The 26,340-nt window shown below is 42.8% G+C and overlaps 1 protein-coding gene across 2 annotated transcripts in view; it reads right to left on the reverse strand.

Annotated features, from left to right (window-relative positions):
* The window catches only part of LOC139386608 (erythroferrone), a 28,683-nt gene extending 13,404 nt beyond the window's left edge, over positions 1-15,279 (reverse strand). The window contains exons 1-3 of one of the 2 annotated variants that reach the window (XM_071132312.1): positions 13,988-15,261; positions 13,587-13,703; positions 11,477-11,591 (exon numbers count right to left, since the gene is read on the reverse strand). In XM_071132312.1, the coding sequence (XP_070988413.1) occupies positions 11,477-11,591; positions 13,587-13,703; positions 13,988-14,149 (394 nt within the window). In that variant the 5' untranslated portion in view covers positions 14,150-15,261. Of the gene's footprint in view, positions 1-11,476; positions 11,592-13,586; positions 13,704-13,987 lie in introns of both variants that reach the window. The other variant, XM_071132311.1, reaches the window with a different exon arrangement.
* Positions 15,280-26,340: the final 11,061 nt, after the last annotated feature.

Consider the following 26,340-nt stretch of genomic DNA (forward strand, 5'->3'; position numbering starts at 1 on the left):
TACATTTTACAAAATGTAGAGACTCAGAGCTACAAAATTGCATATCATACACTACAGTTGAGGAACAATGGGAAAGGAATTTTGCCTGATAAACTTGTAAACTCACTTTTGAGAAAATGGCCTTTGAAACTTTTAGTACTACTACTGGAGAGCTCTTCTTTGTCTACACCCATTCAGCATCGTTCACACACTCTTCCGCTTTAGCCCCACCCATCTCTTTAAGGGTTGATCCGAGCTCTCTCTACTAAAAACAGAAGTCAAGCACCCAAGCTAACTTGCTAGCTACTTCCAGACAAATGACAGAACAGCTCACTGAACATTACTCGCCCTAGCAGAGCTGGTTAGGCTGTTATGTTTTCCAGAGCGTTGGTGACTGCAACTGTGCTGTCAGATTGTCCATTCGGAAATTCAAAACGTGTCGTTCTCGGAGCGTTCAGAGCTCACACTGGACGCTCTGGCCGATGAGTAGGGTTGATATGAACGAACGTTCTGACCTCACAACGGCAGTCATGCACCCAAGATAACTGACTAACATTGGATAACTTGCTAGCTACTTCCAGACACATAATGAGAGAACACCCCACTCTGACCATTTGAATCGCCCTAGCAGAGCTGGTTAGGCTGTTTTCATGTTAACCAGAGCGTTGGTGACGTTAACTGTGCTGCTGGCAACAATTTAATTATGCTTTTTTGCCTACGTTTACTGACACCAGTCATATTCAACGGGTGTTGAGAGTTCGTAAATTCATCATCTATACTGCGCTCTGGCACACTCAGACGAGAGTGCTCTGAAATTGGAGTAGATGGCCAGACTGAATTTATGAACGCACCCCAAATTGTTACTTGCGTAGTGGGGTCTTTGGTTAAGACATGCTCGGTAAACAATGATACATAATCACAGCTCATGAAGTTACCACCCAGCTTGAATCTGCAGGTAGCTGACCAACCAGGTTCGATGTTAGCTAGCTAACATTAGGCAATAGCTAGCTAAGAAAATGGCTCTGAGATACGAATAATAAGGTCATACATGTAACGTTAGCTAGCGAGCCAGCCAGCTAACGTTAGCAATGGTAAACAATGAACCATAATCACAACTCATGACGTTACTACACTGCATGAATCTGCATGTAGCTAACCAACCAGGTTGAATGTTAGCTAGCTAAAATTAGGATATAGCTAGCCAAGAAAATGGCTCTTTCTGTTAAAATTAGAAACCCGTAATATCTGAAAATGTAACTAGGTAGACTATCTTACATCATTCATGGATGGACGTGTCTCCTGTCGGATGCCATGGTTGCCCTTAGTTTGAAGATTTAATCCGGAGATAGGCGTTTTCTCCATCTCCTTAGCTATCATACTCGAATTCCACTGAACCTCCAGAAAGTCGAGAACAACACTAAAGCAGTTTTAATACATGATACATAAAAAAGCTGTGTTAGACAGAATTACCTACTGACCAGCTTAAATCGACAGAAGTGTGGCAGACCAATCCAAACTCATCTCTCGGCATGTCCAGCCCACTCATTACTCAGCCAACCATGCATAGTGGGAAGGTTGGTGTCTTTTTATGTGGCTAAACCAACTAGACTTGTTATTTAACAATTGTATTTGTATTTACAGATGGCATACAAGTTTGTTATTAAGGCACATGAATGTTCACATGTTCAAGAAGGCATTTCTACCAAAAAATACATTGTGATTCAAAAAAGTTTACATTCAAACTGCTCTCCTGTGAAGTGGTGACCCGCCTGTAGGACCTGCGTTGTTGATAATCCTGTTAAGAAGGTAAAACAGCGCTTTATTATGGACAGACCCCATTTTAGCTACTACTGCATCAAATGTTTTGACCATGACAGTTTACAATCCAGGATTTCTCCAAGCAGTTTTGTCACCTCAACTTGCTCAATTTCCCCATTATGTATTACAAGGTTGAGGTTTAGTGATTTGTCCCAAATACAATGCTTTTAGTTTTAGAAATATTTAGGACTAATTCATTCCTTTCCACCGACTCTGAACTAACTGCAACTCTTTGTTAAGTGTAGAAGTCATATCAGTCGCTGCAGTAGCTGATGTGTACAGTGTTGAATCATCCGCATACATAGACACACTAACTACATATGTCGTTAGTAAAGATTGAAAAAGTTAGAGGCCTAGACCGCTGCCCTGGGGAATTCCTGATTCTACCTAGATTATGTTGGAGAGGGTTCCATTTAAGAACATCCTCTGTGTTCTGTTAGACAGGTAATTCTTATATCCACAATATAGCAGGGAGTGTAAAGCCATAAACATACGTTTTTCCAGCAATAGACTATTATCGATCATGTCAAAAGCCGCACTAAAGTCAAACAAAACATTCCCCACAATCATCAATTTCTCTCAGCCAGTCATTTGTGTAAGTGCTGTGCTTGTTGAATGTCCTTCCCTAAAAGCGTGCAATCCTTTTCTTAATGGGTGCGTAATCATGTGCCTATGAACCAGATGTATACTGTTAGCACTGTGGTGGTTTGCCCTAGTAGGAAGTCCACTTTGTGCAGCTCACCGTGCACTAACATACAAACGTAGAAGTAGTAGAAGTAGATATGCTCATGTTATGTATGTTAGTACAGGGAGAGTTGCACATAGTGGACTTCCTACTAGGGCAAACCGCCACAGTGCTAATAGTATAAATCTGGTTCATAGGCACACGATTACTGCATACAATAGCTGTAGGATCAGCAGAGGAATTCCGAGCAGTAAGAGGTACATACATTAGGTTACTTACATTGTGTCTGCCAATGCTCCTGGTATAATGTACATTTGCTATTGGGGCGGCAAGGTAGGCTAGTGGTTAGAGCGTTGGACTAGTAACCGGAAGGTTGCAAGTTCAAACCCCCGAGCTGACAAGGTACAAATCTGTCATTCTGCCCCTAACCCACTGTTCCTAGGCCGTCATTGAAAATAAGAATTTGTTCTTAACTGACTTGCCTAGTTAAATAAAGGTAAAATTAAAAAATTGATAAGTAGCCTTATAATGCTGTGAAAGGATCCAGGTACACAAATGATTTGGATGGATCCCATCTTCCTTATAAAACATGTTTTGTTTCCAAAAGGTATCAAAATTCACAACAAACTCATTGAGCTGCAATAATCATCAGTTGTGAAGAGAAATAATCCTGCTAAAACGTTCAATGCCACAATTCAGAGAGGGCACACCCATATGATGGGTCTTTTGTTAGTGTTTAGCAGAGACACTAATCAGCTTTTGTAAATCCAGTTTCAACTGTTCAGAGCTGCACTTCATAATGTCATTAAAACCCACATGGACTAAGAATAGAATCAATTTCCATGTCCTGACGTAGTACATTCGGGAACTGGTAAGTAATGTTAATTACTCGCGCTCCTGGATAGGACATTGTTTTTGCACCGAGAGCTGCCCAAAATCATGGCTGGTGTGAAGGATAAGAAAATCCGACGGCTCCCACGCTTCACAGGATTTGGAGAACCCTTTATGGACAGGTGAGAGGCAGGATAACCTGAGCACATTGCTCCTGGTGCCTGGTGCAGGCTTCCGACAGATGGAGAAGCCCCGGTCGATCCATAGCAGGTTACCAAGATCGACTTAGAAATCGTAGGAATAGGCACTGAGCAGCAGACACAGGTGCAGGAAGATCAGGCTCCAATACAGCGGAACTATTTGTTGTTTGTATCCGCTTTGGGCCTCTCGTTGGGAGTGTAGACTGCTTTGCGAGAGGCTGCTGTCTTCGGCTTCCACAGCTTGTGACATGCGACCATCGTTGATTACCATGTACCTCTTGCTGTGCTCCATCGACTCCGCTAATCAGATGGGGGAGGAAAGGCAGGAGATGGCTCCCCTGGTGAATCCACTCCAGGCAACACCGGCCAGTATGATAACAACAAACGATAAGGTGGAGATGCATCCAACAAGCGTGAAAGCCGCCCAGCCACCGGTGTAGAAAAGGTAAACATTCCACTCTGCGTTTGCTCCAGTTTCTTACGTAGGCTGGCGACCTGTGTGATCAAGGAAGCCACCTCCAGCCTATAATTCTCGGCAAGCAAACAATTGCCACATTGGAACTCTGAGTGATCCAGTTTGTCCCGAAACAAAGCGTAGTAGATACAGCGCCTAGAGCACTGGAACTGTACATTTATTACTGTGGATAAAGAGGGCTCCATTGGAAAACTCATGGGACTAACTTCGTTCACTTGATGGCTTGCAGCTTAGCAAATCTGTCAAGCAGGCTTCAACCTGTCTGTTAAGCAGGATTCCGGGACATAAAATAGCGGTCCTAGCTGTTAAAAGCTAATCCATGCTAATCCATGCAAAAACAAGTTCAGTATTTATATTTAATGAATATTGGTTGTGTTTTAGTCAAAAATGACATGTTTTCAGCATACAGTTTTCAGCTGCGATGTTGAGGCTACTGTAGACCTTCATTGCAAAACAGTGTGTTTTAATCAGTTATTTGGTGACGTGAATATATTTTGTATTTAGTAGAGCTTTATCTAAAAACGATATATTTTTGAATGTTTCACCCCCCCAAAAAATGTCACTGAATCCTCCCCTTCCTCCTCTGAGGAGCCTCCACTGCATCAGCCATATGCCTAAAGTATATCTATGCCGCCATTATCTAGCAACTATCGTCGTAGAAACCTAGCAATGCTAACATGCTCTTCACTTAATTTTAACTATGTAACATTATACTTCTTCTAAAGTAAAACTAATGACATCATAATGCTGATTAAGGGTTTGCCTACTTTAGGAATGCAATCTTATTTCCAAGCCGCACTTTACTATAAGAGAATGCATTGCGTGGAGCTGTATGCCAGTATGGAGTCCGAGAACTTGTGCAACAGAGTTAAGAATGTACCATAAGCTCACGTGACAGCTAGCTTGACATGTCGCCGATGGAGCCATCCAGGAGGTACCTTTTGAGTTGCTCAACCCCGTTGGAACATTGTCAAGGAGGGTGGTCAGGTGTGTTGCGAAGCAGAGGATCACTGGTTTGAGCCCAGTCTGAGGCAATCAGACAGTGGAAGAATCTAAGCTGTTAGCAGCACACTGACCCGCTGCGGCGTAGAAGCCCTATGGGCCGGCTGAAGCATGACGTGGGATAGGAACCTGCCGAGCCAACCGAGGCAAGGAAACCTCTCGAGCCAGCTAGGGCGTGACAGCCCGACGAGCCAGCTTAGGCCCCCCCATTCCATCGGCGGCAGAATCCAAGCCCGACGTCACCAACAAAACAAGAAAACTCATGGGCCGGCTGAGGCATAGGAGCCCGACAAGCCGGCTGAAGCATGATGTGGGATGTGAACCTGCCGAGCCAACCGGGGCAAGGAAACCTCTCGAGCCAGCTAGGGCATGACAGCCCAACGAGCCAGCTTCGACACCCCCGGTTCCATCGGCACCAGCCCCCAGGTCCAACATCACCAACAAAACAAAACCACCAAAAACTTCCTGATGCTTCTTGTAATGTTAGTAGCATTATGTAAGGCCCAATGCAGGAGATGAGTAGCAAGTACAGGGAGTGAACCATTTAATACAGATGGACATGCAACGGAACAGGGACAGCGTCTGGACATAAACACGACACGACAAACAATGCTACTACAGGGAACATCACATAGGAGCAACTATATATGCAGGGGCAGTCAACAAAGAGGTAGTCCAGGTGAGTCCAATGAGCACAGCTGCATGTAATGATGATAACAGGTGTGTATGATGACGGGTAGCCTGGCAACCTCGAGCGCAGGGAGGGGGAGCGGGGGCAGGCGTGACACTGTAAAGCTGAAGCGTTACAGATTCCGTAAAATCAATGTAAAGGTAATTTCCGATTGAGCCAACATATTGAGTGTTTACCGTGAATGCAGTCTCCGCTAAAGTGGAACATTGTCTTTAAATTTAAATACAAGATAAAGCTGAACTTCCGTGATGTGGATTGAAGAGCACTAGGACTATGTTTTGGGGAAGGCTTAAAACAAAATAATTAAAAAAGACCCGCCTATGTGTCTTCAGAATCCATAGTATTCTTAATGCTTGTTAGACTATTGTCAAACAAGGGTAGCCTAGTGGTTAGAGCTGTGGACTAGTAACTGAAAGGTTGCAAGTTTGAATCCCCGAGCTGACAAGGTACAAAGCTGCCGTTCTGCCCCTGAACAGGCAGTTAACGAACTGTTCCTAGGCTGTCATTGAAAATAAGAATTTGTTCTTAACTGACTTGCCTAGTTAAATTGTGAGCTGCCGGAGGCAGTGGTCGAAGCAGCGAGCTCTGTCTCAGAGCCTCATGTATTTGCACCCACTGGGCGATATCATGACCAGCCTGAGCCCACAAGTTAATTGCATTTATTTAAATATTTTCCAGAAGTAAAACGAATATCATTTACACATCAAAGAAAAGTGTCTCAGCGCAACAAAATCATCTTTGGATAGGCTCAAATTAATAAATATTTTGACAGCATTGTGAAATGAAATATTAAATCCACACAATACAGGCTTTAAATCCACACCAAAGAACATAACTATAATGATAGGCTATGTATAATTTAACTATAAAATGTGGATGAGCATTTACACTGGAGGAAAGTTTACCTTTCTATAGTAGGCCTACATCTGTCAATCAATTGATGGCCCAAATCAGCTCATCAACTCAGCCAGGGAAACACAGTAGCCTATTATCGGTTATAACACCTTTCATTATTGTCACAAGTCAGGTTCTCCCTTGAGTGTACTACCTGAGGTTCCCACTGGAGAGCACCCTTGGGTTACTTCTAGTATCCAGGTGACCCTGATTGGGCTTATTGGGATCACCTGCTGGATGACTATTTAGGTTCCTCTGTGGACTGGGCCAGTTGCTCAGGTCTCATGTTTTGTTCAGTGTTTCCGTGTGCCCTTGCTTTGTTGTTTTGCTATGAAGACCTTAAGTAAATATTCTGGATGTACCCTTACCTCTGTCTGCTGTGTTTCTCTGCACCTGGGTCTGAGTGTGTACTAGCACCATTGTCAGCAATCAGACATTTGTTTCAAATGGCAAAGCTTCACCCAGGAGATGATGGTTTTTGATCATCCCATCAGTGGCTGGAACGCTGCTCAGACTCATTATGCTTCGCTAGGGCAGCCGGAGCATAGCTGATCACACCATTGACTTTCGGACGCTCGCAGCTGAGAGCGGTTGGAATGTAGAGGCACTTCACTCAGTCTTTCTGAACGGATTCAGCGAGGTTCTCAAGGACAAACTGGCTTCCCGGGACAACCCTGACACTCTAGAGGAGCTTATCGTTCTGGCCATCTGGATTGACAACCGGCTTCGGGAGCGTCGTCATGAGAGGACGGAGGGGTTCTGAGTTGGTTCCAGTGTTTCGGGCCCCGCTAAGGGAGTCGACTCTTCATTTGTTCCACAGCCATATGGCGCGTATGCTGGGCCTGCTTATCCTATACCCCATCAGGGTTCTCAATTCGGCAATGGTTCTCCTTCATATCCTTCAGAGGAGCCAATGCAATTGTGGAGGCACCAGACTTTCCGCTCTGGAGAGTCAGATAGTCTCCTGCGGCCGATACGGTACGCACCTTGCTTCCGGCCAACCTGCGGTGGGACAATGGACAGTTGGACATTCCCGCTTTCATAGACTGTGGGGCTACCGGCTGTTTTCTGGATCGCACATTAGCTTGCCCACAGAGGCTGCCACTCACTAAGCTGGACACTCCACTGTCAGTCACTGTGCTGGATGGTCAACCCCTAGGATCTGGGAAGGTGAAGCAACTCACCATGCCTATTCAGCTACGAGTTCTGCATGACCATGTGGAGCTTATCCAGTTACATCTGGTGGACTCTCCTGAGCTTCCCCTGGTTCTTGGACATCCATGGCTTTCCACCCATACTCCTACAATTGACTGGCATTCAGGAAGAGTTCTGGGATGGAATCCTTCATGCCAGTTCACCTGCCAGCAACTCTGTCCACACCTTTCCAGCTCTGCTCGTCTGGAGACCTCCGCTCCTGTTCCTCTGGCTGGGAATGACAAGCCTGACCGTTCCCGCGTACCTCGGGATTACTGGGATTTGGGTCAGGTCTTCAGCAAACAAAAGGCCAGCAAACTACCTCCTCACAGACCCTATGATTGTGCCATCAACCTCCTGTCCGGTACCACTCCTCCGAGAGGGGGGCTGTATTGTCTCTCAGGTCCAGAGACTGCAGCCATGAACAATTAAATTGAGGAGGTGCTGGCGGCTGATTTTATTCGATTTTATTCACTTCACCTGCAGGTGCGGGTTTTTCTTTGTTGGGAAGGATGTGGGATTACATCCCTGTATTGATTACCGGATTTAAATAACATTACCATCAAGAACCGTTACCCCCTTCCCCTTATGTCATCAGATTTTGAGAGACACCAGGAAGCTACGGTTTTCTCTAAATTGTATTTACGGAATGCGTACAAGCTGGTGTGCATCAGACAGGGAGACGAGTGGAAGACAGCGTACAACACTCCTAATGGACATTATGAGTACCGGGTCATGACGTTTGGACTTACTAATGCTCCAGACGTTTTCCAGGCCCTGGTAAATGATGTGCTGCGCGACAAGTTCAGCGTTTTTGGGGTTTTGCTCATTTCTACCGGACATTTGTGAGAAACTTTAGTGCTGTGACAGCACCATTGACAACGCTCTCCAAGGGCTCGGTTGGGCATGTGTGCTGGACCCTTGCCGCAGAGAAGGCGTTCCAGGACTTGAAACGTCGGTTTTCTTCTGCAACCATTCTTGTTCATGCGGATCCTTCTCTTCCCTTTGTGGTAGAGGTGTATGCCTCTGACGTTGGCGTGGGGGCGGTTCTGTCTCAGCGTTCGGTGAAAGACCTAAAGCTTCATCCCTGTGCCTTCTTCTCCAGGCGTCTCACTCCAGAGGAGAGTAACTATGATGTCGGCAATCGAGAGCTTCTTGCAGTCAAACTGGCTTTGGAGGAGTGGCGGCACTGGTTGGAGGGCTCGGAACATCCCTTTACGGTTTGGACTGACCACAAGAACCTGGCCTACATCCAGGAGGCTAAATGCTTTAACCCCTGAAAGGCTTGTTGGGCTCTCTTCTTCACTCGGTTTAGATTCACATCATCTTACCTTCCAGGGTCTAAGAACGTGAAGCCGGATGCCCTTTCTTGCCAGTTCCCCAGCTCCAGTGAGGATCGGCCGTTTGAACCCATCATCGCCAGGTAGCTCATCCCCGTGCCGGGGCGTCCTGGGGTATAGAGACTGTAGTGAGGGAGGCAAAAGATAGGGAGGCAGTTCCAGACAGCTGTCCATCTAACATACTTTTTGTTCCTCTTGGGGCACGGTCCAAGGTTCTTCAGTGGGCTCACTGGTCGCATCTCACCTCTCATCCGGGAGGGCAGCGAACGCTGGAGTTTTTGAGAAGGAGGTTTTGGTGGCCCTCAGTGAAGGCGGACACTCGGACCTTTGTGGCTGCCTGTCCGACATGCGTCCGGAACAAGACTCCTCGTCAGTAGCCTCTGGGGTTTCTTCATCCGCTGCCAACACATTCTCAACCATGGTTCCATCTCTCTATGGATTTCATCACGGGCCTTCCATCCTCAGAGGGACACACGGTCATTCTGGTCGTTGTGGACTGCTTTTCCAAGGCGGCACATTTCATTCCGCTGACTAAACTCCCATCTGCCCGTGAGACTGCTCAGCTAGTTTTCCACCTTCACAGTCTTCCTCTGGACATAGTCTCCGACCGGGGCCCCCTGTTTGCCTCCAAATTTTGGAGGGAATTTTGTACTCTTCTGGGGTCATCAGCCAGTCCTCAGGTTATCACCCTCAGTCCAATGGTCAAACTGAGCGGGTGAACTAGGATCTGGAGACCACCTTACGGTACTGTGTTTCCCCCAACCCCGCCACTTGGGAGTCAGCACCTTCCCTGGGTGGAGTATGCACACAACACTTTCCAGTGTTCTGGCCTGTCATCATTCCAGGTGTGGTACGATTACCAGCCCCACCTGTTTCCAGATCAGGAGATTGAAGTGACGGTTCCGTCAGCTTAATGCCTCACCTCTCGTTCTGGACCTGGAAGAGGGCTTGGTCAGTGCTCCTGAGGTCCTCAGCTCGGGTTCAACAACAGTCCAACCGTCATCGCCGCCCGTGGTGTTCAGTCCTCTGGTTCTGGCCACTCGGCCTCCACCTCCGCCTCGCATGATAGCAGGACAGCCAGCCTACACGGTGTGATGCATCCTCTACAGTCGTCAGTTCCGGCGAGGGACTCAGTGTCTCGTGGACTGGGAGGGTTACGAGCCTGAGGAACGTTCCTTGGTTCCGGCCCGGGACATTTTGTACCCCGGATTAATTCAGGACTTCCGTCAACGTTCAGCTACCCCTGGTGGGACGTCAGGAGCCATTCCTTGAGGGGGTAGGGGGGTCCTGTTACAGGTCAGGTTCTCCCTTGAGTGTACTACCTGAGGTTGCCACTGGAGAGAACCCTTGGGTTACATCTGGTATCCAGGTGACCCTGATTGGGCTTATTGGGATCACCTGCTGGATGACTATTTAGGTTCCTCTGTGGACTGGGCCAGTTGCTCAGGTCTCATATTTTGTTCAGTGTTCTCGTGTGCCTTTGCTTTGTTGTTTTGCTATGAAGACCTTAAGTAAATATTCTGGATGTACCCTTTACCTCTGCCTGCTGTGTTGCTCTGTGCCTGTGTCCGAGTTCGTACTAGCACCATTGTCACAATTATGTGATGATTAATAGGCTAACGGGTAGCCTACATAATGTAGCCAATTGGAATATAATCAAATATGGGGCCTATTGCAACCACCGATTGCGCTAGATTATCGCCACCTGATGTCTCAATAAACCATCAATACGCTCTAATTTCCCCTCACAGCTGATCTCAACTGTCACCATTATTGGTCACCTCATTACCGCTTCCTAAAATATTATATCGGTATTACCGTAGTCCTGCTTGCAACCAAAGTCTTTTAAGATATGTTCGCCCTCTGGTTGGTATTGTAATCGGAACAACTGAGACCTTTTTGAACAGACTAATGACGATGTATCTATTTGACAAGCATTCCATACAATAGAAACAAAGTATTTAATTGTTTACCACAGCAAACCTACTGTGGAAATTTACCCAAAGTTTTGTATGAATGGAAACTCATGTTGGTGTGGCCTATTGTTATCATTGTTCCCTATTTATGTTGTCCCAAATTGTCTGGCATGCTAATTTATTATCAAGATCGGGGGTAAAATATCCCTGGACTGTCCATATTTGAAATGTGTAAATATATCAAGCCAATCTTTCAGTTCTTTGTGCCAGAAGGGCCAGAATCGACACGATAGGCCTGTAACCGCTAGACCACCCCAGGCCATGATTGAACAAAATTTGAACCTTAGGATACACTTGACACTATGTCGTAACCTAGTGGAGACCAATAACTGGTTGACATCCAGGTCTGTCCCTTAATTTCAGAGTCTGCCATTGGTCTGTTCTTACGTACCTCTCAGTCGTAGCTGGAACTCCTGCATCAGCTCTTCCTGCTGAGGTAACAGGGGGGCGGGGGGGCCGGGTGGCCCTTGAGGGCCTGGTGGTCCGGGGGGGCCCGGTAGACCATGCTACAGACAGAGACAAAAAAACAATTATGAAACCAGTCCTCGATGATCAGTCCTCAAAGAGTTCAGACAAACAGGAATATCTAAGGGCTTCTACATCTAAAACTGATTGGTTACAGTTATTCTCGATGGGAGGCAGTTACAGAGTTTATTGGTGATACGAGAAATCTAACGGCTTCTACATCTAAAACTGATTGGTTACAGTTATTCTCGATGGGAGGCAGCTACAGAGTTTATTGGTGATATGAGAAAACTGAGGATGGATCAGCAACATTGTAATTAATCCACAATACTAACCTAAATGACAGAGTGAAAAGAAGGAAGCCTGAACAGAATAAAAATATTCCAGAACATGCATCTTGTTTGCAATAAGGCATGAAAGTAAAACTGTAGAAGATGTAGCAAAGAAATTAACTTCATGTCCTGAATACAAAGCTTTATTTTTGGGGCAAATCCAACACAACACATCACTGTGTACAACTCTTCATATTTTAAAGCATGGTCATCAGCAAGGACTAGGGAGTTTTTTAGGATTAAAATAATAAAGTTAAGCACAGTCTGAATTCTAAAGGAAAACCTGGTTCAGTCTGCTTTACAACAGACACTGGGAGACAAATTCACCTTTCATCAGGACAGCAACCTAAAACACAAGGCCAAATATACACTAAAGTTGCTTACCAAGATGACTATAAATGTTCCTGAGTGGCATAGTTACAGTTTTGACTTAAATCGGCTTGAAAATCCATGGCTGAAATGGCTGTCTAGCAATGATCAACAACCAACTTGACAGAGCTTGAAGTATTGTAAAAAAGAATAATGGGCAAATATTGTACAATCCAGTTGTGCAAAGCTCTTAGTGACTTACCCAGAAAGACTGTCAGCTGTAATCACTGCCAAAGGGGATCCTAACATGTATTGACTCAGGGGTGTGAATACTTATGTACATTTTATATTTCTGTATTTCATTTTTAATGGATTTGTTAACATTTCTAAAAACATGTTTTCACTTTGTCATTATGGGGTATTGCGTGTAAATTGGTGAAAAAAAGATTTAATCGATTTTGAATTCAGGCTGTAACACAACAAATGTGGAATAAGTCAAGGGGTATGAATACTTTCTGAAGGCACTGTATATATACTAAACAAAGATATAAACGCAACACGTAAAGTGTTGGGCCCATGTTTCAGGAACTGAAATAAAATAAATGTTCCATACCCACAAAAAACATTTACATCCCCATTTGTGAGCATTTCTTCTTTGGCACGATAATCCATCCACAGGTGTGGCATATCAAGAAGCTGATTAAACAGCATGATCATTCCACAGGTGCACCTTGTGCTGGGGACAATAAAGGCCACTAAAATGTGCACTTTTGTCACACAACACGATGCCACAGACTTCTCAAGTTTTGAGGGAGTGTGCAACTGGCATGCTGACTGCAGGAATGTCCACCAGAGCTGTTGCCAGAGAATGTAATGTTTATTTTTCTACCATAAGCCTCCTCCAACGTCATTTTAGAGAATTTGGCAGTATGTCCTCACAACCACAGAACACGTGGAGGTCCTGGGCTGGCGAGATTACACATCTGGCTTCTTCACCTGCGGGATCGTTTGAGACCAACCACCCAAACAGCTGATGAAACTAAGGAGTTTTTCTGTCTGTAATAAAGTATTTTGTGGGGAAAAATTCTGATTGGCTGGGCCTGGCTCCCCAGTGGGTGGGCCTATGCCCTCCCAGGCCCACCCATAGCTGCGCCGCTGCCCAGTCATGTGAAATCCATAGATTAGGGCCTAATTCATTTATTTCAATTGACCAATTTCCTTATATGAACTGTAACTCAGTAAAATCTTTGCATGTTGTGTTTCTGTTTTTGTCCAGTACTTATATAAGCCAGAATGTGAATGTACCGGTGTTAGCTAGCTTGTACCTGTGTTAGCTAGGCTTGTATTAGCCTACTGTGTAGATCTGTGTGGGTTTCCATTTGTATATCTACTCACCTTAGATGCCCTCTTTGGGGGCTTGGTCTTCTTGTTCTCTCCTTTGTTGGAGTTGTGTCTGAAGACGAGCCAGGAGTTACGAGGACTGACGATGGCCACATCTGAGGAGACAGTCTCCTGCAATTACAATGAGTTACTACTACCATGAATGTTGAAAAATATCCCCTTTAACCTTACGGACTGTAACCACTTGGTCCTCACACTGAACAGCAATATCATAATATTTACCACCGCAATTATATCTGACTCACAATCTTATACCCATCATAACAGTCATTCATCAAGTCAGACACATACTGCCATTTGGAGAGAAAAAAAACGTGTTTAACTGTTAATGTGCGATTATGTGTGTACATGTGAGAGACGTATTGCTAACGGTGTGTGTGAAAATAGAGACGTACCGGGCTCTCCGTACTGCCAGTGTTATTCTCTCCCTGGTTCTCCTGACTCTTTTCGCTCTGTGCAGCACAAAAAGTCACCAGCAGCACCATTAGGAGGGGCAGCAGCAGGAGCCCTCGTACCCTGCTTAAGGTGCCCCTGCCCTGGGCTGAATGGGGCAGCATGGTGGGGAAGGGCTGGAGGGCTGGTGGTGCTCCTTCCAAGGACACAGCTCTTCAGCTCGCCTGTCTTAGGCACCCATACTACGGAGATGATAGATCCTCAATACAGTTGCTCTGGTTTGCTGCTGGTTAATCGTAATAGGATTGTAGTCAAAGTTTAGAAGAATCACCGGCCTTCAGTTCTGTGGTAATTATTTTTGGGGGTTAAGTTGGCAGTATAGTTCCTCAGGTTAGTTTTCAAAGAGTTCCTGCTCCTGTGGAGGCCCCGTGATGCCACTATGTTGCGTTTTGTCTGTCTATGTCACTCTGTGCGTAGTAATACCAACCCATATGACGCTTTAATGTCTCTCCATGCCTCTTTATCTTCTTTGTTTCTCTCCGTTTCTGTTGATATAAACGTTTTGATTTCAGCGTGTCGAATACTTACTGCATATGTTGCATGCAAACTTGTTTGAGAAATTCGGTGTGTGTGGTATAGCCAATGTGTGAGACATAAATACTGTGTGTGTGGCACAGGCAGGTTTTCTGTCTTTGAATGTGTGTATGTGCGTAACAATTTTACTCTGTGTGTGGTATTGGCACAGTGGGTGGTATTAATTCTCTTCTTTTGCCCTCCTCTGTCTAGCCACTCTTTTTCCCTTACTCGTTCACTGCCCTGTGCTCTCTCTTCTCTTGCTCCCTCTCACTGTCTGTCTTTCTCTCCCTCTCTTCGCAATAGCAGTTGTTCCTTTGGTTGTTGGTTTAATTAGGGTGTCCTGTTCCCAGATAGATTTCCAACTTGTCTTGACTTCAATCCATATTCCTTGGGCTCAACACGCTGCTCCAGTGTAATGGCTGTGTTTGGACGGGTTCTGTTTGTAGATCTTTCTCTCTCCAAAGCGATTTTTTTTTTATCTTCGTCTTGTTGAAGACTCCTCCTCCTCCCTCCCTCCTTAGTGGGCTCCTCCTTCACTCTATCAGCCTCTTGATCTTGAGCTGTCACTCTTTCCAGCTGCAGCCCTGTTCCTCTTGTCTGCCCAGAGTCATTCTGTCTCTCTTTATCTCGCTCCCACCTCCCTGTGTTCTTTCCCTGTCTCCGTTCTTTGTTTGTGGTCTCTTTCATTCCCTCCCTCTCTGAATCATTTTCCCTTCTCTGCTGCAAGTTCTCCAGCACTGACTTACATGGCTTCCCACATGTCATTATTTTTTGCTGGGTCCTAGTGCCAACAAGGTAGTCTTTACTCCTTGACCCTGACCCAAGGACGTCGAATTGAATTTATTACATCCTTAAGAGGCAGACAAATGAAATACATTTTTATTATGGTGAACCTGGAGTTGTCAAAGTGAGAGAGTTCAGCCGAATCCACTTTATTGGTCTTATTCACAAATTTGTCTCTAGTTAAAAATAAATCAACATTTACAGACCACATTGACATAAATGACAACACACGTTTACACAGACCAATCGAGCCATTGACAACACAAGCTATAACATCTGGCGATATGGAGGATCAATGCAAAAGAAAGGGGGAAAGTGAGGGAGACAGAAGAAGAGGGAGAGCAACACAGCAGAGATATGAGAGGGGAGTGGTCTAACATTTGTTCAATGTTGCCAAGATGATGACATTTGTCAGGAAAGTTGGTGCATGAGAGCAAGCACTCCAGATGATGAAATGTTATTTTGGAGTTGAGTGTACCGTTTCAGTGGAAATGTATCTCTCTCGCGGCGGGGGGTTAAATTGCAGGGAGATTACCGGTTTCCGTTTTTTTGCTACTGCAGTAATGGCAGCTGCTGTACAGTACAGGCACAGATAGAACAAGGAGCTAATTATACAAATCTTTGCTACGGTGTATCAAAAGTAATTCTCTGGTAAAAAATATACGTCAGTCTTTCTGACCTGATTCACACAATCTCCTCTGAACAGTTAACGTCTGTTACTTGAACTCTGTGAAGCATTTATTTGGGCTGCAATTTCTGAGGATGGTAACTCTAATTAACGTATCCTCTCCAGTAGAGGTAACTCTGGGACTTCCATTCATGTGGAACTCCTCATGAGAGCCAGTTTCATTATAGCGCTTGATGGTTTTTGCGACTGCACTTGAAGAAACTTTCAAAGTTCTTGAAATTGTCCATATTGACTGACCTTCATGTCTTAAAGTAAGGATGGACTGGCGTTTCTCTTTGCTTATTTGAGCTATTCTTGCCATAATATGGACTTGGTCTTTTACCAAATTGGGCTTTCTTTGGAATCTGGGATCATCAGTGACCGAACTGAAATTTGTGATATTTTTAATAAGCAATTTATTTCTGCTAGTTTTCTTTTTGAAAGAGAAAATGGCCAACATGATCCTGAACGGTCTATTGTTTCAGCCCCTCGGCCCCCAGCTGATGTGGAAAACAGTAAGCCGGTTTTTAATTTCCAAAAAGTCACAGAAGATGAGGTCCTATCTGCTCTAGCTGCTATAGATTCTAAGAAATTGTTAGGCGCTGACAATCTGGAGCCATATTTACTCAAGTGTGCAGCACCTGTCAATGCTAGTGCAGTGGCGTACATCTTCAATCAAACATTAGTCGTAGGAAAGATTCCTAAAGCTTGGAAAACCAGATATAATTTAATTTCTAAATGTGGGAACTAATTATTGTTAATATTACAGTTATCTAGGTACTCCATTCGCAAACCTGAAGCCCTCTGTCCCCAGAAGGAAAGACCAGGAAAAAGTGTTGGCTTAAGGTACAACGTCCTATTGAGGAAATGTAAGATAACTCAATGTCGTATTTAGAGTTACTGACATGAATACAAACATATACAAGCAATCAATCAAATGTATTTTATAAAGCCTCTTTTACATCAGCAGTTGTCACAATGTGCTTAGAGATATACCCAGCCTAAAACACAGAAGAGCAAGCAATGCAGATGTACAAGCACAGTGACTAGGAAAAACTCCATAGAAAGGCAGGAACCTAGGAAGAAACCCAGAGCCAGGTTCCGAAGGATTGCTAGTCTTCTTCTGACAGTGCTGGTGGAGATTATAAAAAGGTACAGCCATTTAGGCCAGATCGTTCTTCAAGACATTTAAATGTTCATAGATGACCGACAGGGTCAAATAATAATCACAGTTGTTGTAGAGGGTGCAATAGTTCAGCACCTCGGGAGTAAATTCCAGTTGGCTCTTCATAGCTGAGAATTTAGAGGTTGAGATAGTGGGTCCGGTAGAGAGAGACAGGATCAAACAGAAGGTCTGGGACAAGGTAGCACTTTCGGTGATCCTTGAGCAGGTCCGCGTCCCATAGCCGCAGCAGACAGAAACAGCAGAGACTGGATCAACAGCATTACCAGTTTGACTAGGGACAGGGACAGCCAGGAGTCATCAGGCCAGATATTCCTGAGGCATGTTCCTAGAGCTCAGGTTGTGCATCCTTTATTAGTCCATGTCCTAAGTAGAGTGATCTTCAAATGTAATATTTTACACTTGTTCTCTGTGTATGTAAACCATTATTGTATGGCAAAACAGCTGTCACCTAAGATAGTGTAACATACAGTGGGGCAAAAAAGTATTTAGTCAGCCACCAATTGTACAAGTTCTCCCACTTAAAAAGATGAGAGAGGCCTGTAATTTTCATCATAGGTACAGAAAATCACATTGTAGGATTTTTAATGAATTTATTTGCAAATTATGGTGGAAAATAAATATTTGGTCACCTACAAACAAGCAAGATTTCTGGCTCTCACAGACCTGTAACTTCTTCTTTAAGAGGCTCCTCTGTCCTTGTTACCTGTATTAATGGCACCTGTTTGAATTTGTTATCAGTATAAAAGACACCTGTCCACAACCTCAAACAGTCACACTCCAAACTCTACTATGGCCAAGACCAAAGAGCTGTCAAAGGACACCAGAAACAAAATTGTAGACCTGCACCAGGCTGGGACGACTGAATCTGCAATAGGTAAGCAGCTTGGTTTGAAGAAATCAACTGTGGGAGCAATTATTAGGAAATGGAAGACATACAAGACCACTGATAATCTCCCTCGATCTGGGGCTCCACGCAAGATCTCACCCCGTGGGGTCAAAATGATCACAAGAACGGTGAGCAAAAATCCCAGAACCACACGGGGGGACCTAGTGAATGACCTGCAGAGAGCTGGGACCAAAGTAACAAAGCCTACCATCAGTAACACACTACGCCGCCAGGGACTCAAATCCTGCAGTGCCAGACGTGTCCCCCTGCTTAAGCCAGTACATGTCCAGGCCCGTCTGAAGTTTGCTAGAGAGCATTTTGATGATCCAGAGAAGATTGGGAGAATGTCATATGGTCAGATGAAACCAAAATATAACTTTTTGGTAAAAACTCAACTCGTCGTGTTTGGAGGACAAAGAATGCTGAGTTGCATCCAAAGAACAAAGGAAAGAATGAATGGGGCCATGTATCGTAAGATTTTGAGTGAAAACCTCCTTCCATCACCAAGGGCATTGAAGATGAAACGTGGCTGGGTCTTCCAGCATGACAATGATCCAAAACACACCGCCCGGGCAACGAAGAAGCATTTGGCTTCGTAAGAAGCATTTCAAGGTCCTGGAGTGGCCTAGCCAGTCTCCAGATCTCAACCCCATAGAAAATCTTTGGAGGGAGTTGAAAGTCCGTGTTGCCCAGCAACAGCCCCAAAACATCACTGCTCTAGAGGAGATCTGCATGGAGGAATGGGCCAAAATACCAGCAACAGTTTGACCATCTTGTGAAGACTTACAGAAAATGTTTGACCTCTGTCATTGCCAACAAAGGGTATATATTAACAAAGTATTGAGATAAACTTTTGTTATTGACCAAATACTTATTTTCCACCATAATTTGCAAATAAATTCATAAAAAATCCTACAATGTGATTTTCTGGATTTTTTTTTCTTCTCATTTTGTCTGTCAAAGTTGAAGTGTACCTCTGGTGAAAATTACAGGCCTCTGTCATCTTTTTAAGTGGGAGAACTTGCACAATTGGTGGCTGACTAAATACTTTTTTGCCCTACTGTATATTGACACATTCATGAAAATAGTAATAGCCTCTAAACCTTCAAGCTGCATACTGGACCCTATTCCAACAAAACTACTGAAAGAGCTGCTTCCTGTGCTTGGCCCTCCTATGTTTAACATAATAAATGGCTCCCTATCCACTGGATGTGTACCAAACTCACTAAAAGTGGCAGTAATAAAGCCTCTCTTGAAAAAGCCAAACCTTGACCCAGAAAATAATTCAAAGTATCGAAACTCCCATTCCTCTCAAAAGAATGTAGAAAAAGCTGTTGCACAGCAACTCACTGCCTTCCTGAAGACAAACAATGTATACCAAACGCTTCAGTCTGGTTTTAGACCCCATCATAGCACAGAGATTGCACTCGTGAAGGTGGTAAATTACCTTTGAATGGCATCAGACCAAAGCTCTGCATCTGTCCTCGTACTCCTAGACCTTCGTGCTGCTTTTGATACAATCGATCACCACATTCTTCTGGGGAGATTGGAACAAATTGGTCTACATGGACAAGTTCTGGCCTGGTTTAGATCTTATTTGTCAGAAAGATATCACTTTGTCTCTGTGGATGGTTTGTCCTCTGACAAATCAACTGTAAGTTGCGGTGTTCCTCAAGGTTCCATTTTAGGACTACTATTGTTTTCACTATACATTTTACCTCCTGGCGATGTCATGTGTAAACATAGTGTTAACTTTCACTGCTATGCGGACAATACACAGCTGTACATTTCAATTAAAACACGGTGAAGCTCCAAAATTGCCCTCCCTGGAAGCCTGTGTTTCAGACATAAGGAAGTGGATGGCGGCAATTCTTTTTTAAACTTTTAAACTCAGACAAAACAGAGATTATAGTTCTAGGTCTCAAGAAACAATGAGGTCTTCTATTGGATCTGACAAATAATCTTGATGACCTGGGTGTCACTCTGGGGCCTGATCTCTCTTTTGATATATCAAGACTACATCAAGGACAGCTTTTTTCCAACTTTGTAACATTGCAAAAATCAAACTTTCTATCCAAAAATTATGCTGAAAAGTTCATCCATGCTTTTGTCACTTTTAGATTAGACTACTACAATGCTCTACTTTTTGGCTACCTGGATAAAGCACAAAATAAACTTCAGTTAGTGCTAAACCTGGCTGCTAGAATCTTGACTAGAACCAAAGCACAGCCCCCACACCACTAGAGGGATATCTTCAACCACCAACACCATCTGTGACTATTATTATTAGACCCTGCTGGTCATCTATTAATGTTTGAACATCTTGGCCATGTACTGTTATAGTCTCCATCCGGCATAGCCAGAAGAGGACTGGCTACCCCTCAGAGTCTGGTTCCTCTCTAGGTTTCTTCCTAAGTTCCCCTACCTTTCTAGGGAGTTTTTCCTAGCCACCATGCTTCTACATCTGCATAGGGTATATAACAAAGTATTGAGATAAACTTGTTTTGGCAAATAAATTCATAAAAAATGTAAATAAATTCAAATAAATTCATAAAACATCATACAATGTGATTTTCTGGATTTTTTTTTCTAATTTTGTCTGTCATGGTTGAAGTGTACCTATGATGAAAATTACAGGCCTCTCTCATTTTTTTAAGTGGGAGAGCTTGCACAATTGGTGGCTGACTAAATACTTGTTTGCCCCACTAGTATTAAAAAACTTGAATGTCTCCCTTGATCCTAGGTCCTGGCAGTGTTCTGCAGACTCAAGAAAACTGAGGTTTGGAGAATTACGCAGATTTAAAGAGGAGTCCGTAATTTGCTTTCATCATGATCATGATCTTTTCATCAAAGAAGGTCATGAATTTTTCACTGACAAGTGTTTTTTGTTTTTAGGGGTGCGACTGCATCTAGGGTATTATGCAAGGTTAAATTTAGCTCCTCCGTTAGGTGGTTAACCAATTTTTGTACTCTGACTGTCACTTTCTGACCTTAGTTATTTTGTTATGTCTTTGTTTTAGTATGGTCAGGGCGTAAGTTGGGTGGGTTGTCTATGTTCGTTTTTCTATGATTTGCTCTTTCTGTGTTTGGCCTGGTATGGTTCTCAATCAGAGGCAGCTGTCAATTGTTGTCCCTGATTGAGAACCATATTTAGGGAGCCTGTTTTCTATTGTGTTTCGTGGGTGATTATTTTCTGTTCTATGTTTGTATTTCATCGTTCAGGACTGTTTTTGTTTCGTTCACGTGTTTTGTTGTTTTTGTTCGAGTATTCGTTTTCATTAAAAGAGAATATGAATACTTACCACGCTGCACCTTGGTCCTCCTCTCTTTCTCCCAACGACGAACGTTACACACTGACATCCTTGGGTATGTAGAGGGAGTCTGGAACGGCATATTGGAATCTTTGGGTTGTCTGAGAATTTATAGCACGGCTTTTGATGATCCTTGGTTGGGGTCTGAGCAGATTATTTGTTGCGATTGCAAACGTAATAAAATGGTGGTCCGATAATCCTGGACTATGATGAAAAACATTAAGATCCACAATATTATTCCACGGGACAAAACTAGGTCCAGAGAATGACTGTGGCAGTGAGTAGGTTCAGAGACATGTTGGACAAAACTCATTGAGTCGATGATGGTTCCGAAAGCCTTTTGGAGTGGGTCTGTGGACCATTCCATGTGAATATTAAAGTCACCAAAAATGTGAATATTATCTGCCAAGACTACAAGGTCCGATAGAAATTCAGGGGACTCATTGAGGAACGCTGTATATGGCCCAGGAGGCCTGTAAACTGTACCTATAAAAAGTGATTGAGCAGGCTGCATATACTTCATGACAAGAAGCTCAAAAGATAACGCAGTAATTATTATTGTAAATTGAAATTTGCTATCGGAAATGTTAGCAACACCTCCGCCTTTGCGTGAGGTGCGGGGGATATGGTCACTAGTGTAACCAGGAGGAGAGGCCTCATTTAACACAGTAAATTCATCAGGCTTAATGTTAGGGATCAAATCCTGTTAACCTCTTGAGTGTAGGGGGCAGTATTTTGATGTTTGGATGAAAAACGTACCCAAATGAAACTGCCTATTTCTCAGGCCAGAATCTGAATATGCATATAATTGTCAGATTAGGATAGAAAACACTAAAGTTTCTAAAACTGTCAAAATGTTGTCTGTGAGTATAACATAACTGATATTGCAGGCGAAAACCTGAGGAAATTCCAACCAGGAAGTGCGGTTTTTCCTGAAATCTCTCTGTTCCATTGCATGCCTTCCCTCCATTTAAAGGGATATCAACCAGATTCCTTTCTCTATTGCTTCCACATGGTGTGAACATAGTTTCAGGCTTTTATTCAGAAAAAATGAGTGAGAAAGATCACATCGCGTCAGTGGATGGCTGGGTGCCAGCAGAGTTTTGCATGCGCAACAGCTTGGAGCAGACATGTTCTCTCTCTCTCCTATTGAAAAAGCTACAGTCCGGTTGAAATATTATCGATTATTTATTGTAAAAGCAACCTGGGGATTGATTATAAAAAACGTTTGACATGTTTCTACAAACTTTACGGATACTATTTGGAATTTTCGTCTGCCCCGTCGTGACTGCTCGAGCCTGTGGATTTCTGAACAAAACGCGCCAACCAAATGGAGGTATTGTGGATATAAAATATTATTTATCGAACAAAAGGAACATTTATTGTGTAACTGGGAGTCTCATGGGTGCAACCATTCGAAGATCATCAAAGGTAAGCGATTAATTTTATTGCTTCTCTGACTTTCGTGACCAATCTACTTTGCTGCCAGCTGTTTGTAATGTTTTGTCTGCTGAGAGAGATGTCCTAACATAAACGCTTGGATAGGTTTTGCTGTAAAGCTTTTTTGAAATCTGACACTCCAGGTGGATTAACCTGTTGCGACGACCAAACCCGGATCCGGGATTCTATTTACAGACCTAAGCTCATTACCATAACGCAACTATTCATGAAAATCGCAAATGAAATGAAATAAATATATTATCTCTCAAGCCTTTTGTTAACAACACTGTCATCTCAGATTTTCAAAATATGCTTTTCAACCATAGGAAAACAATCATTTGTGTAACAGTAGCTAGCTAGCGTAGCATTTAGCGTTAGCATTAGCGTTAGCATTTAGCAGGCAACTATCACAAAAACAAGTAAAGCCTTCAAATAAAATAACTTACCTTTGAAGAACTTCTGATGTTTTCAATGAGGAGACTCTCAGTTAGATAGCAGATGCTCAGTTTTTCCAAAAAGATTATTTGTGTATTAGAAATAGCTCCGTTTTGTACATCACATTTGGCTACCAAAAAAAAAAAAAAAAAAAAAAAAACGAAAATTCAGCCCTCAAAACGCGAACTTTTTTCCAAATTAACTCCATAATATCGACTGAAACATGGCAAACGTGGTTTAGAATCAATCCTCAAGGTGTTTTTCCACATTCTTCGATGATATATCCTTCGTGGAAGCCTGGTTTCTCCTTGCTCTCAAATGGAAAAATAATTGCACCTGGCTTTGCGCTCCAATTTCGACGCAGGGACACCAGGCGGACACTTGGAAAATGTAGTCTCTTATGGTCAATCTTCCAATGATATGCCTACAAATACGTCACAATGCTGCAAACACCTTGGGGAAACGACAGAAAGTGTAGGCTCATTCCTTGCGCAATCACAGCCATATAAGGAGACAATGGAAAACAGAGCTTCAGAGATTCTGCTCATTTCCTGGTTGGTGTATCATCTTGGTTTCGCCTGTAGAATGAGTTCTGGGGCACTTACAGACAATATCTTTGCAGATTCTGAAACTTCAGAGTGTTTTCTTTCCAAAACGGTCAATAATATGCACTGTCGAGCATCTTTTCGTGACAAAATATTGCGCTTAAAACGGGAACGTTTTTTATCCAAAAATGAAATAGCGCCCCTAGAGATCCAAGAGGTTAACAACAAGCTAAGCTGTGTTTTGCTATATTGCACTTGTGATTTCATGAAAATTTAATATTTTTAGTAATTTAATTTGAATTTGGCGCTCTGCAATTCGGCGGATGTTGATGAAAATTATCCCGCTAAAGGGATCGGTGCGCCAAGAAGTTAACGGGATCGTTTTGACAACATCCGGTGAAATGGCAGAGCGCCAAATTAAAATTTAAATATCAGAAATATTTAACTTTCATACAATCACAAGTGCAATACACCAAATTAAACCTTAACTTCTTGTTAATCCAGCCACCATGTCAGATTTCAAAAAGGCTTTACAGCGAAAGCAAACCATGCTATTATCTGAGGACAGCACCCCATCAAACAAACACATGACAATCATATTTCAACCCGCCAGGCGTGACACAAAACTCAGAAATACCGATATCATTTTTGCCTTACCTTTTAAGAACTTCTTCTGTTGGCCCTCCAATATGTCCCAAAAACATCATAAATGGTCCTTTTGTTCGATAAATTCCATTGTTATATCTCCAAAATGTCCATTTATTTGGCACGTTTAATTCAGAAAAACACCGGTTCCAACTCGCCCGACATGACTACACATTAACTAATAAGTTATCTGTAATGTCCAAACATTTCAAACATCTTTTCTAATCCAACTTTAGGTATTTTTTAACCTAAATAATCGATACAATTTATGACGGGATAAACTGCGTTCAATAGCGGACAAAATGAAAGTGGAGCGAGCTTCAGGTCGTGCGCCCCAACCACAACAATACACTTGGCTATCCACCCAGATAGGAAATGGCTACTTCTTCATTACTCAAAAGAAAAACACCAGCCAATTTCTAAAGACTGTTGACATCTAGTGGAAGCAAATGGAACTGCAACCAAGTGCCTTAGAAATCTAGATCCACATAGAAACATCATTGGAAACACTGTTACCTAAAAAAAAAAAAACTTTTTGGAAAAATATTATGAATTGCCATATTAGGCATAACTAAATTTCTACCTTTTTGGATGTCATAATATACATTGTTTTCAGAAATTGTTTCCAGTATCCTAATTTAGTTTGTTTTGTGTTTTCTGATTGTTTCAGTGGTTGCATTCAAAAAGCTTTGGATGAAGGACTTCCACAGTTCACTCCAAAAGGCATTAGATCTGAACTGGGTTTGAATTAGTTTTTGTTGTTTTAATTATTATAATTTTCAAGTATCTTCAAACTTCCATTGGTTTAATAAGTCTATTGTTCAGTTATCACTTGGCTCGTGTAAATAATTCTGTAGTTGTCTCTTTCAACAACACCCTAAGGTCAACATAGGGTTCACACTTCTCTCATGTAAATGTTGTAGCTACATAAAAAGATTAAACAATTTATTGGGGAAATATCCAGGTCTTTGCTATTTTCTTCATTACCATGCTGGTGACTTCAAGTTGTATGGGATTTGTCTTTATCTGTGAAAGACATTGAATACATGTTGTTCAGTATATTTACTACATTTAGTATGTTTAATTTTTTCTGTGAAGTAAGTTCATTGAAAGTTGTGATTTGGTTTATTTACAAAATGTAAATATTGCTAACACACAGTAACCAAAAACAGTATCTAATTCACATATTCATACTGAGTTTGCAGAAAACAGAATGTTAGCCACAAGTTTCCCAGAATTGTTTGCCAGAAGTTTGTTCACAAGTTCCCACAACAGTTTGCCACACAACTAAATTGCATGTGAAAATCTGAGCAAATTTTCAGCAAACTGGCTAAAGGTTTGCCACAACGGTTTACCAGAAGCCTGTTTCTTCTGTAAGGGTAATCCCTGGCAACCCTACAAAACAATAGTTATATCAAGTACAGTACAAGTATAAAGTACTGATCTGTTTCCCAAATCAGATAACACACATTTGTCCCAGGTTCAGTGCCTAAATGGATGTTGCATGAAACAACCAATAATATAATGTTCAACATACACAATAACAACATACCGTCTCCAACCTTAAGATCACAGAATCAAACAGATGAAATGGAGAAACAACTGCATTATTTAAATAGGAATTAGTGACAAGGTTCATGAGTTCAAATAATTATTTACAGTGAGGGAAAAAAGTATTTGATCCCCTGCTGATTTTGTACGTTTGCCCACTGACAAAGAAATGATGAGTCCATAATTTTAATGGTAGGTTTATTTGAACAGTGAGAGACAGAATAAAAACAAAAAAATCCAGAAAAACGCATGTCAAAAATTTTATAAATTTGAAGGAGGGAAATAAGTATTTGACCCCCTCTCAATCAGAAAGATTTCTGGCTCCTTTCT

Source organism: Oncorhynchus clarkii, chromosome 28 (genome assembly GCF_045791955.1).
Source record: "Oncorhynchus clarkii lewisi isolate Uvic-CL-2024 chromosome 28, UVic_Ocla_1.0, whole genome shotgun sequence".
Classification (NCBI taxonomy): domain Eukaryota; kingdom Metazoa; phylum Chordata; class Actinopteri; order Salmoniformes; family Salmonidae; genus Oncorhynchus; species Oncorhynchus clarkii.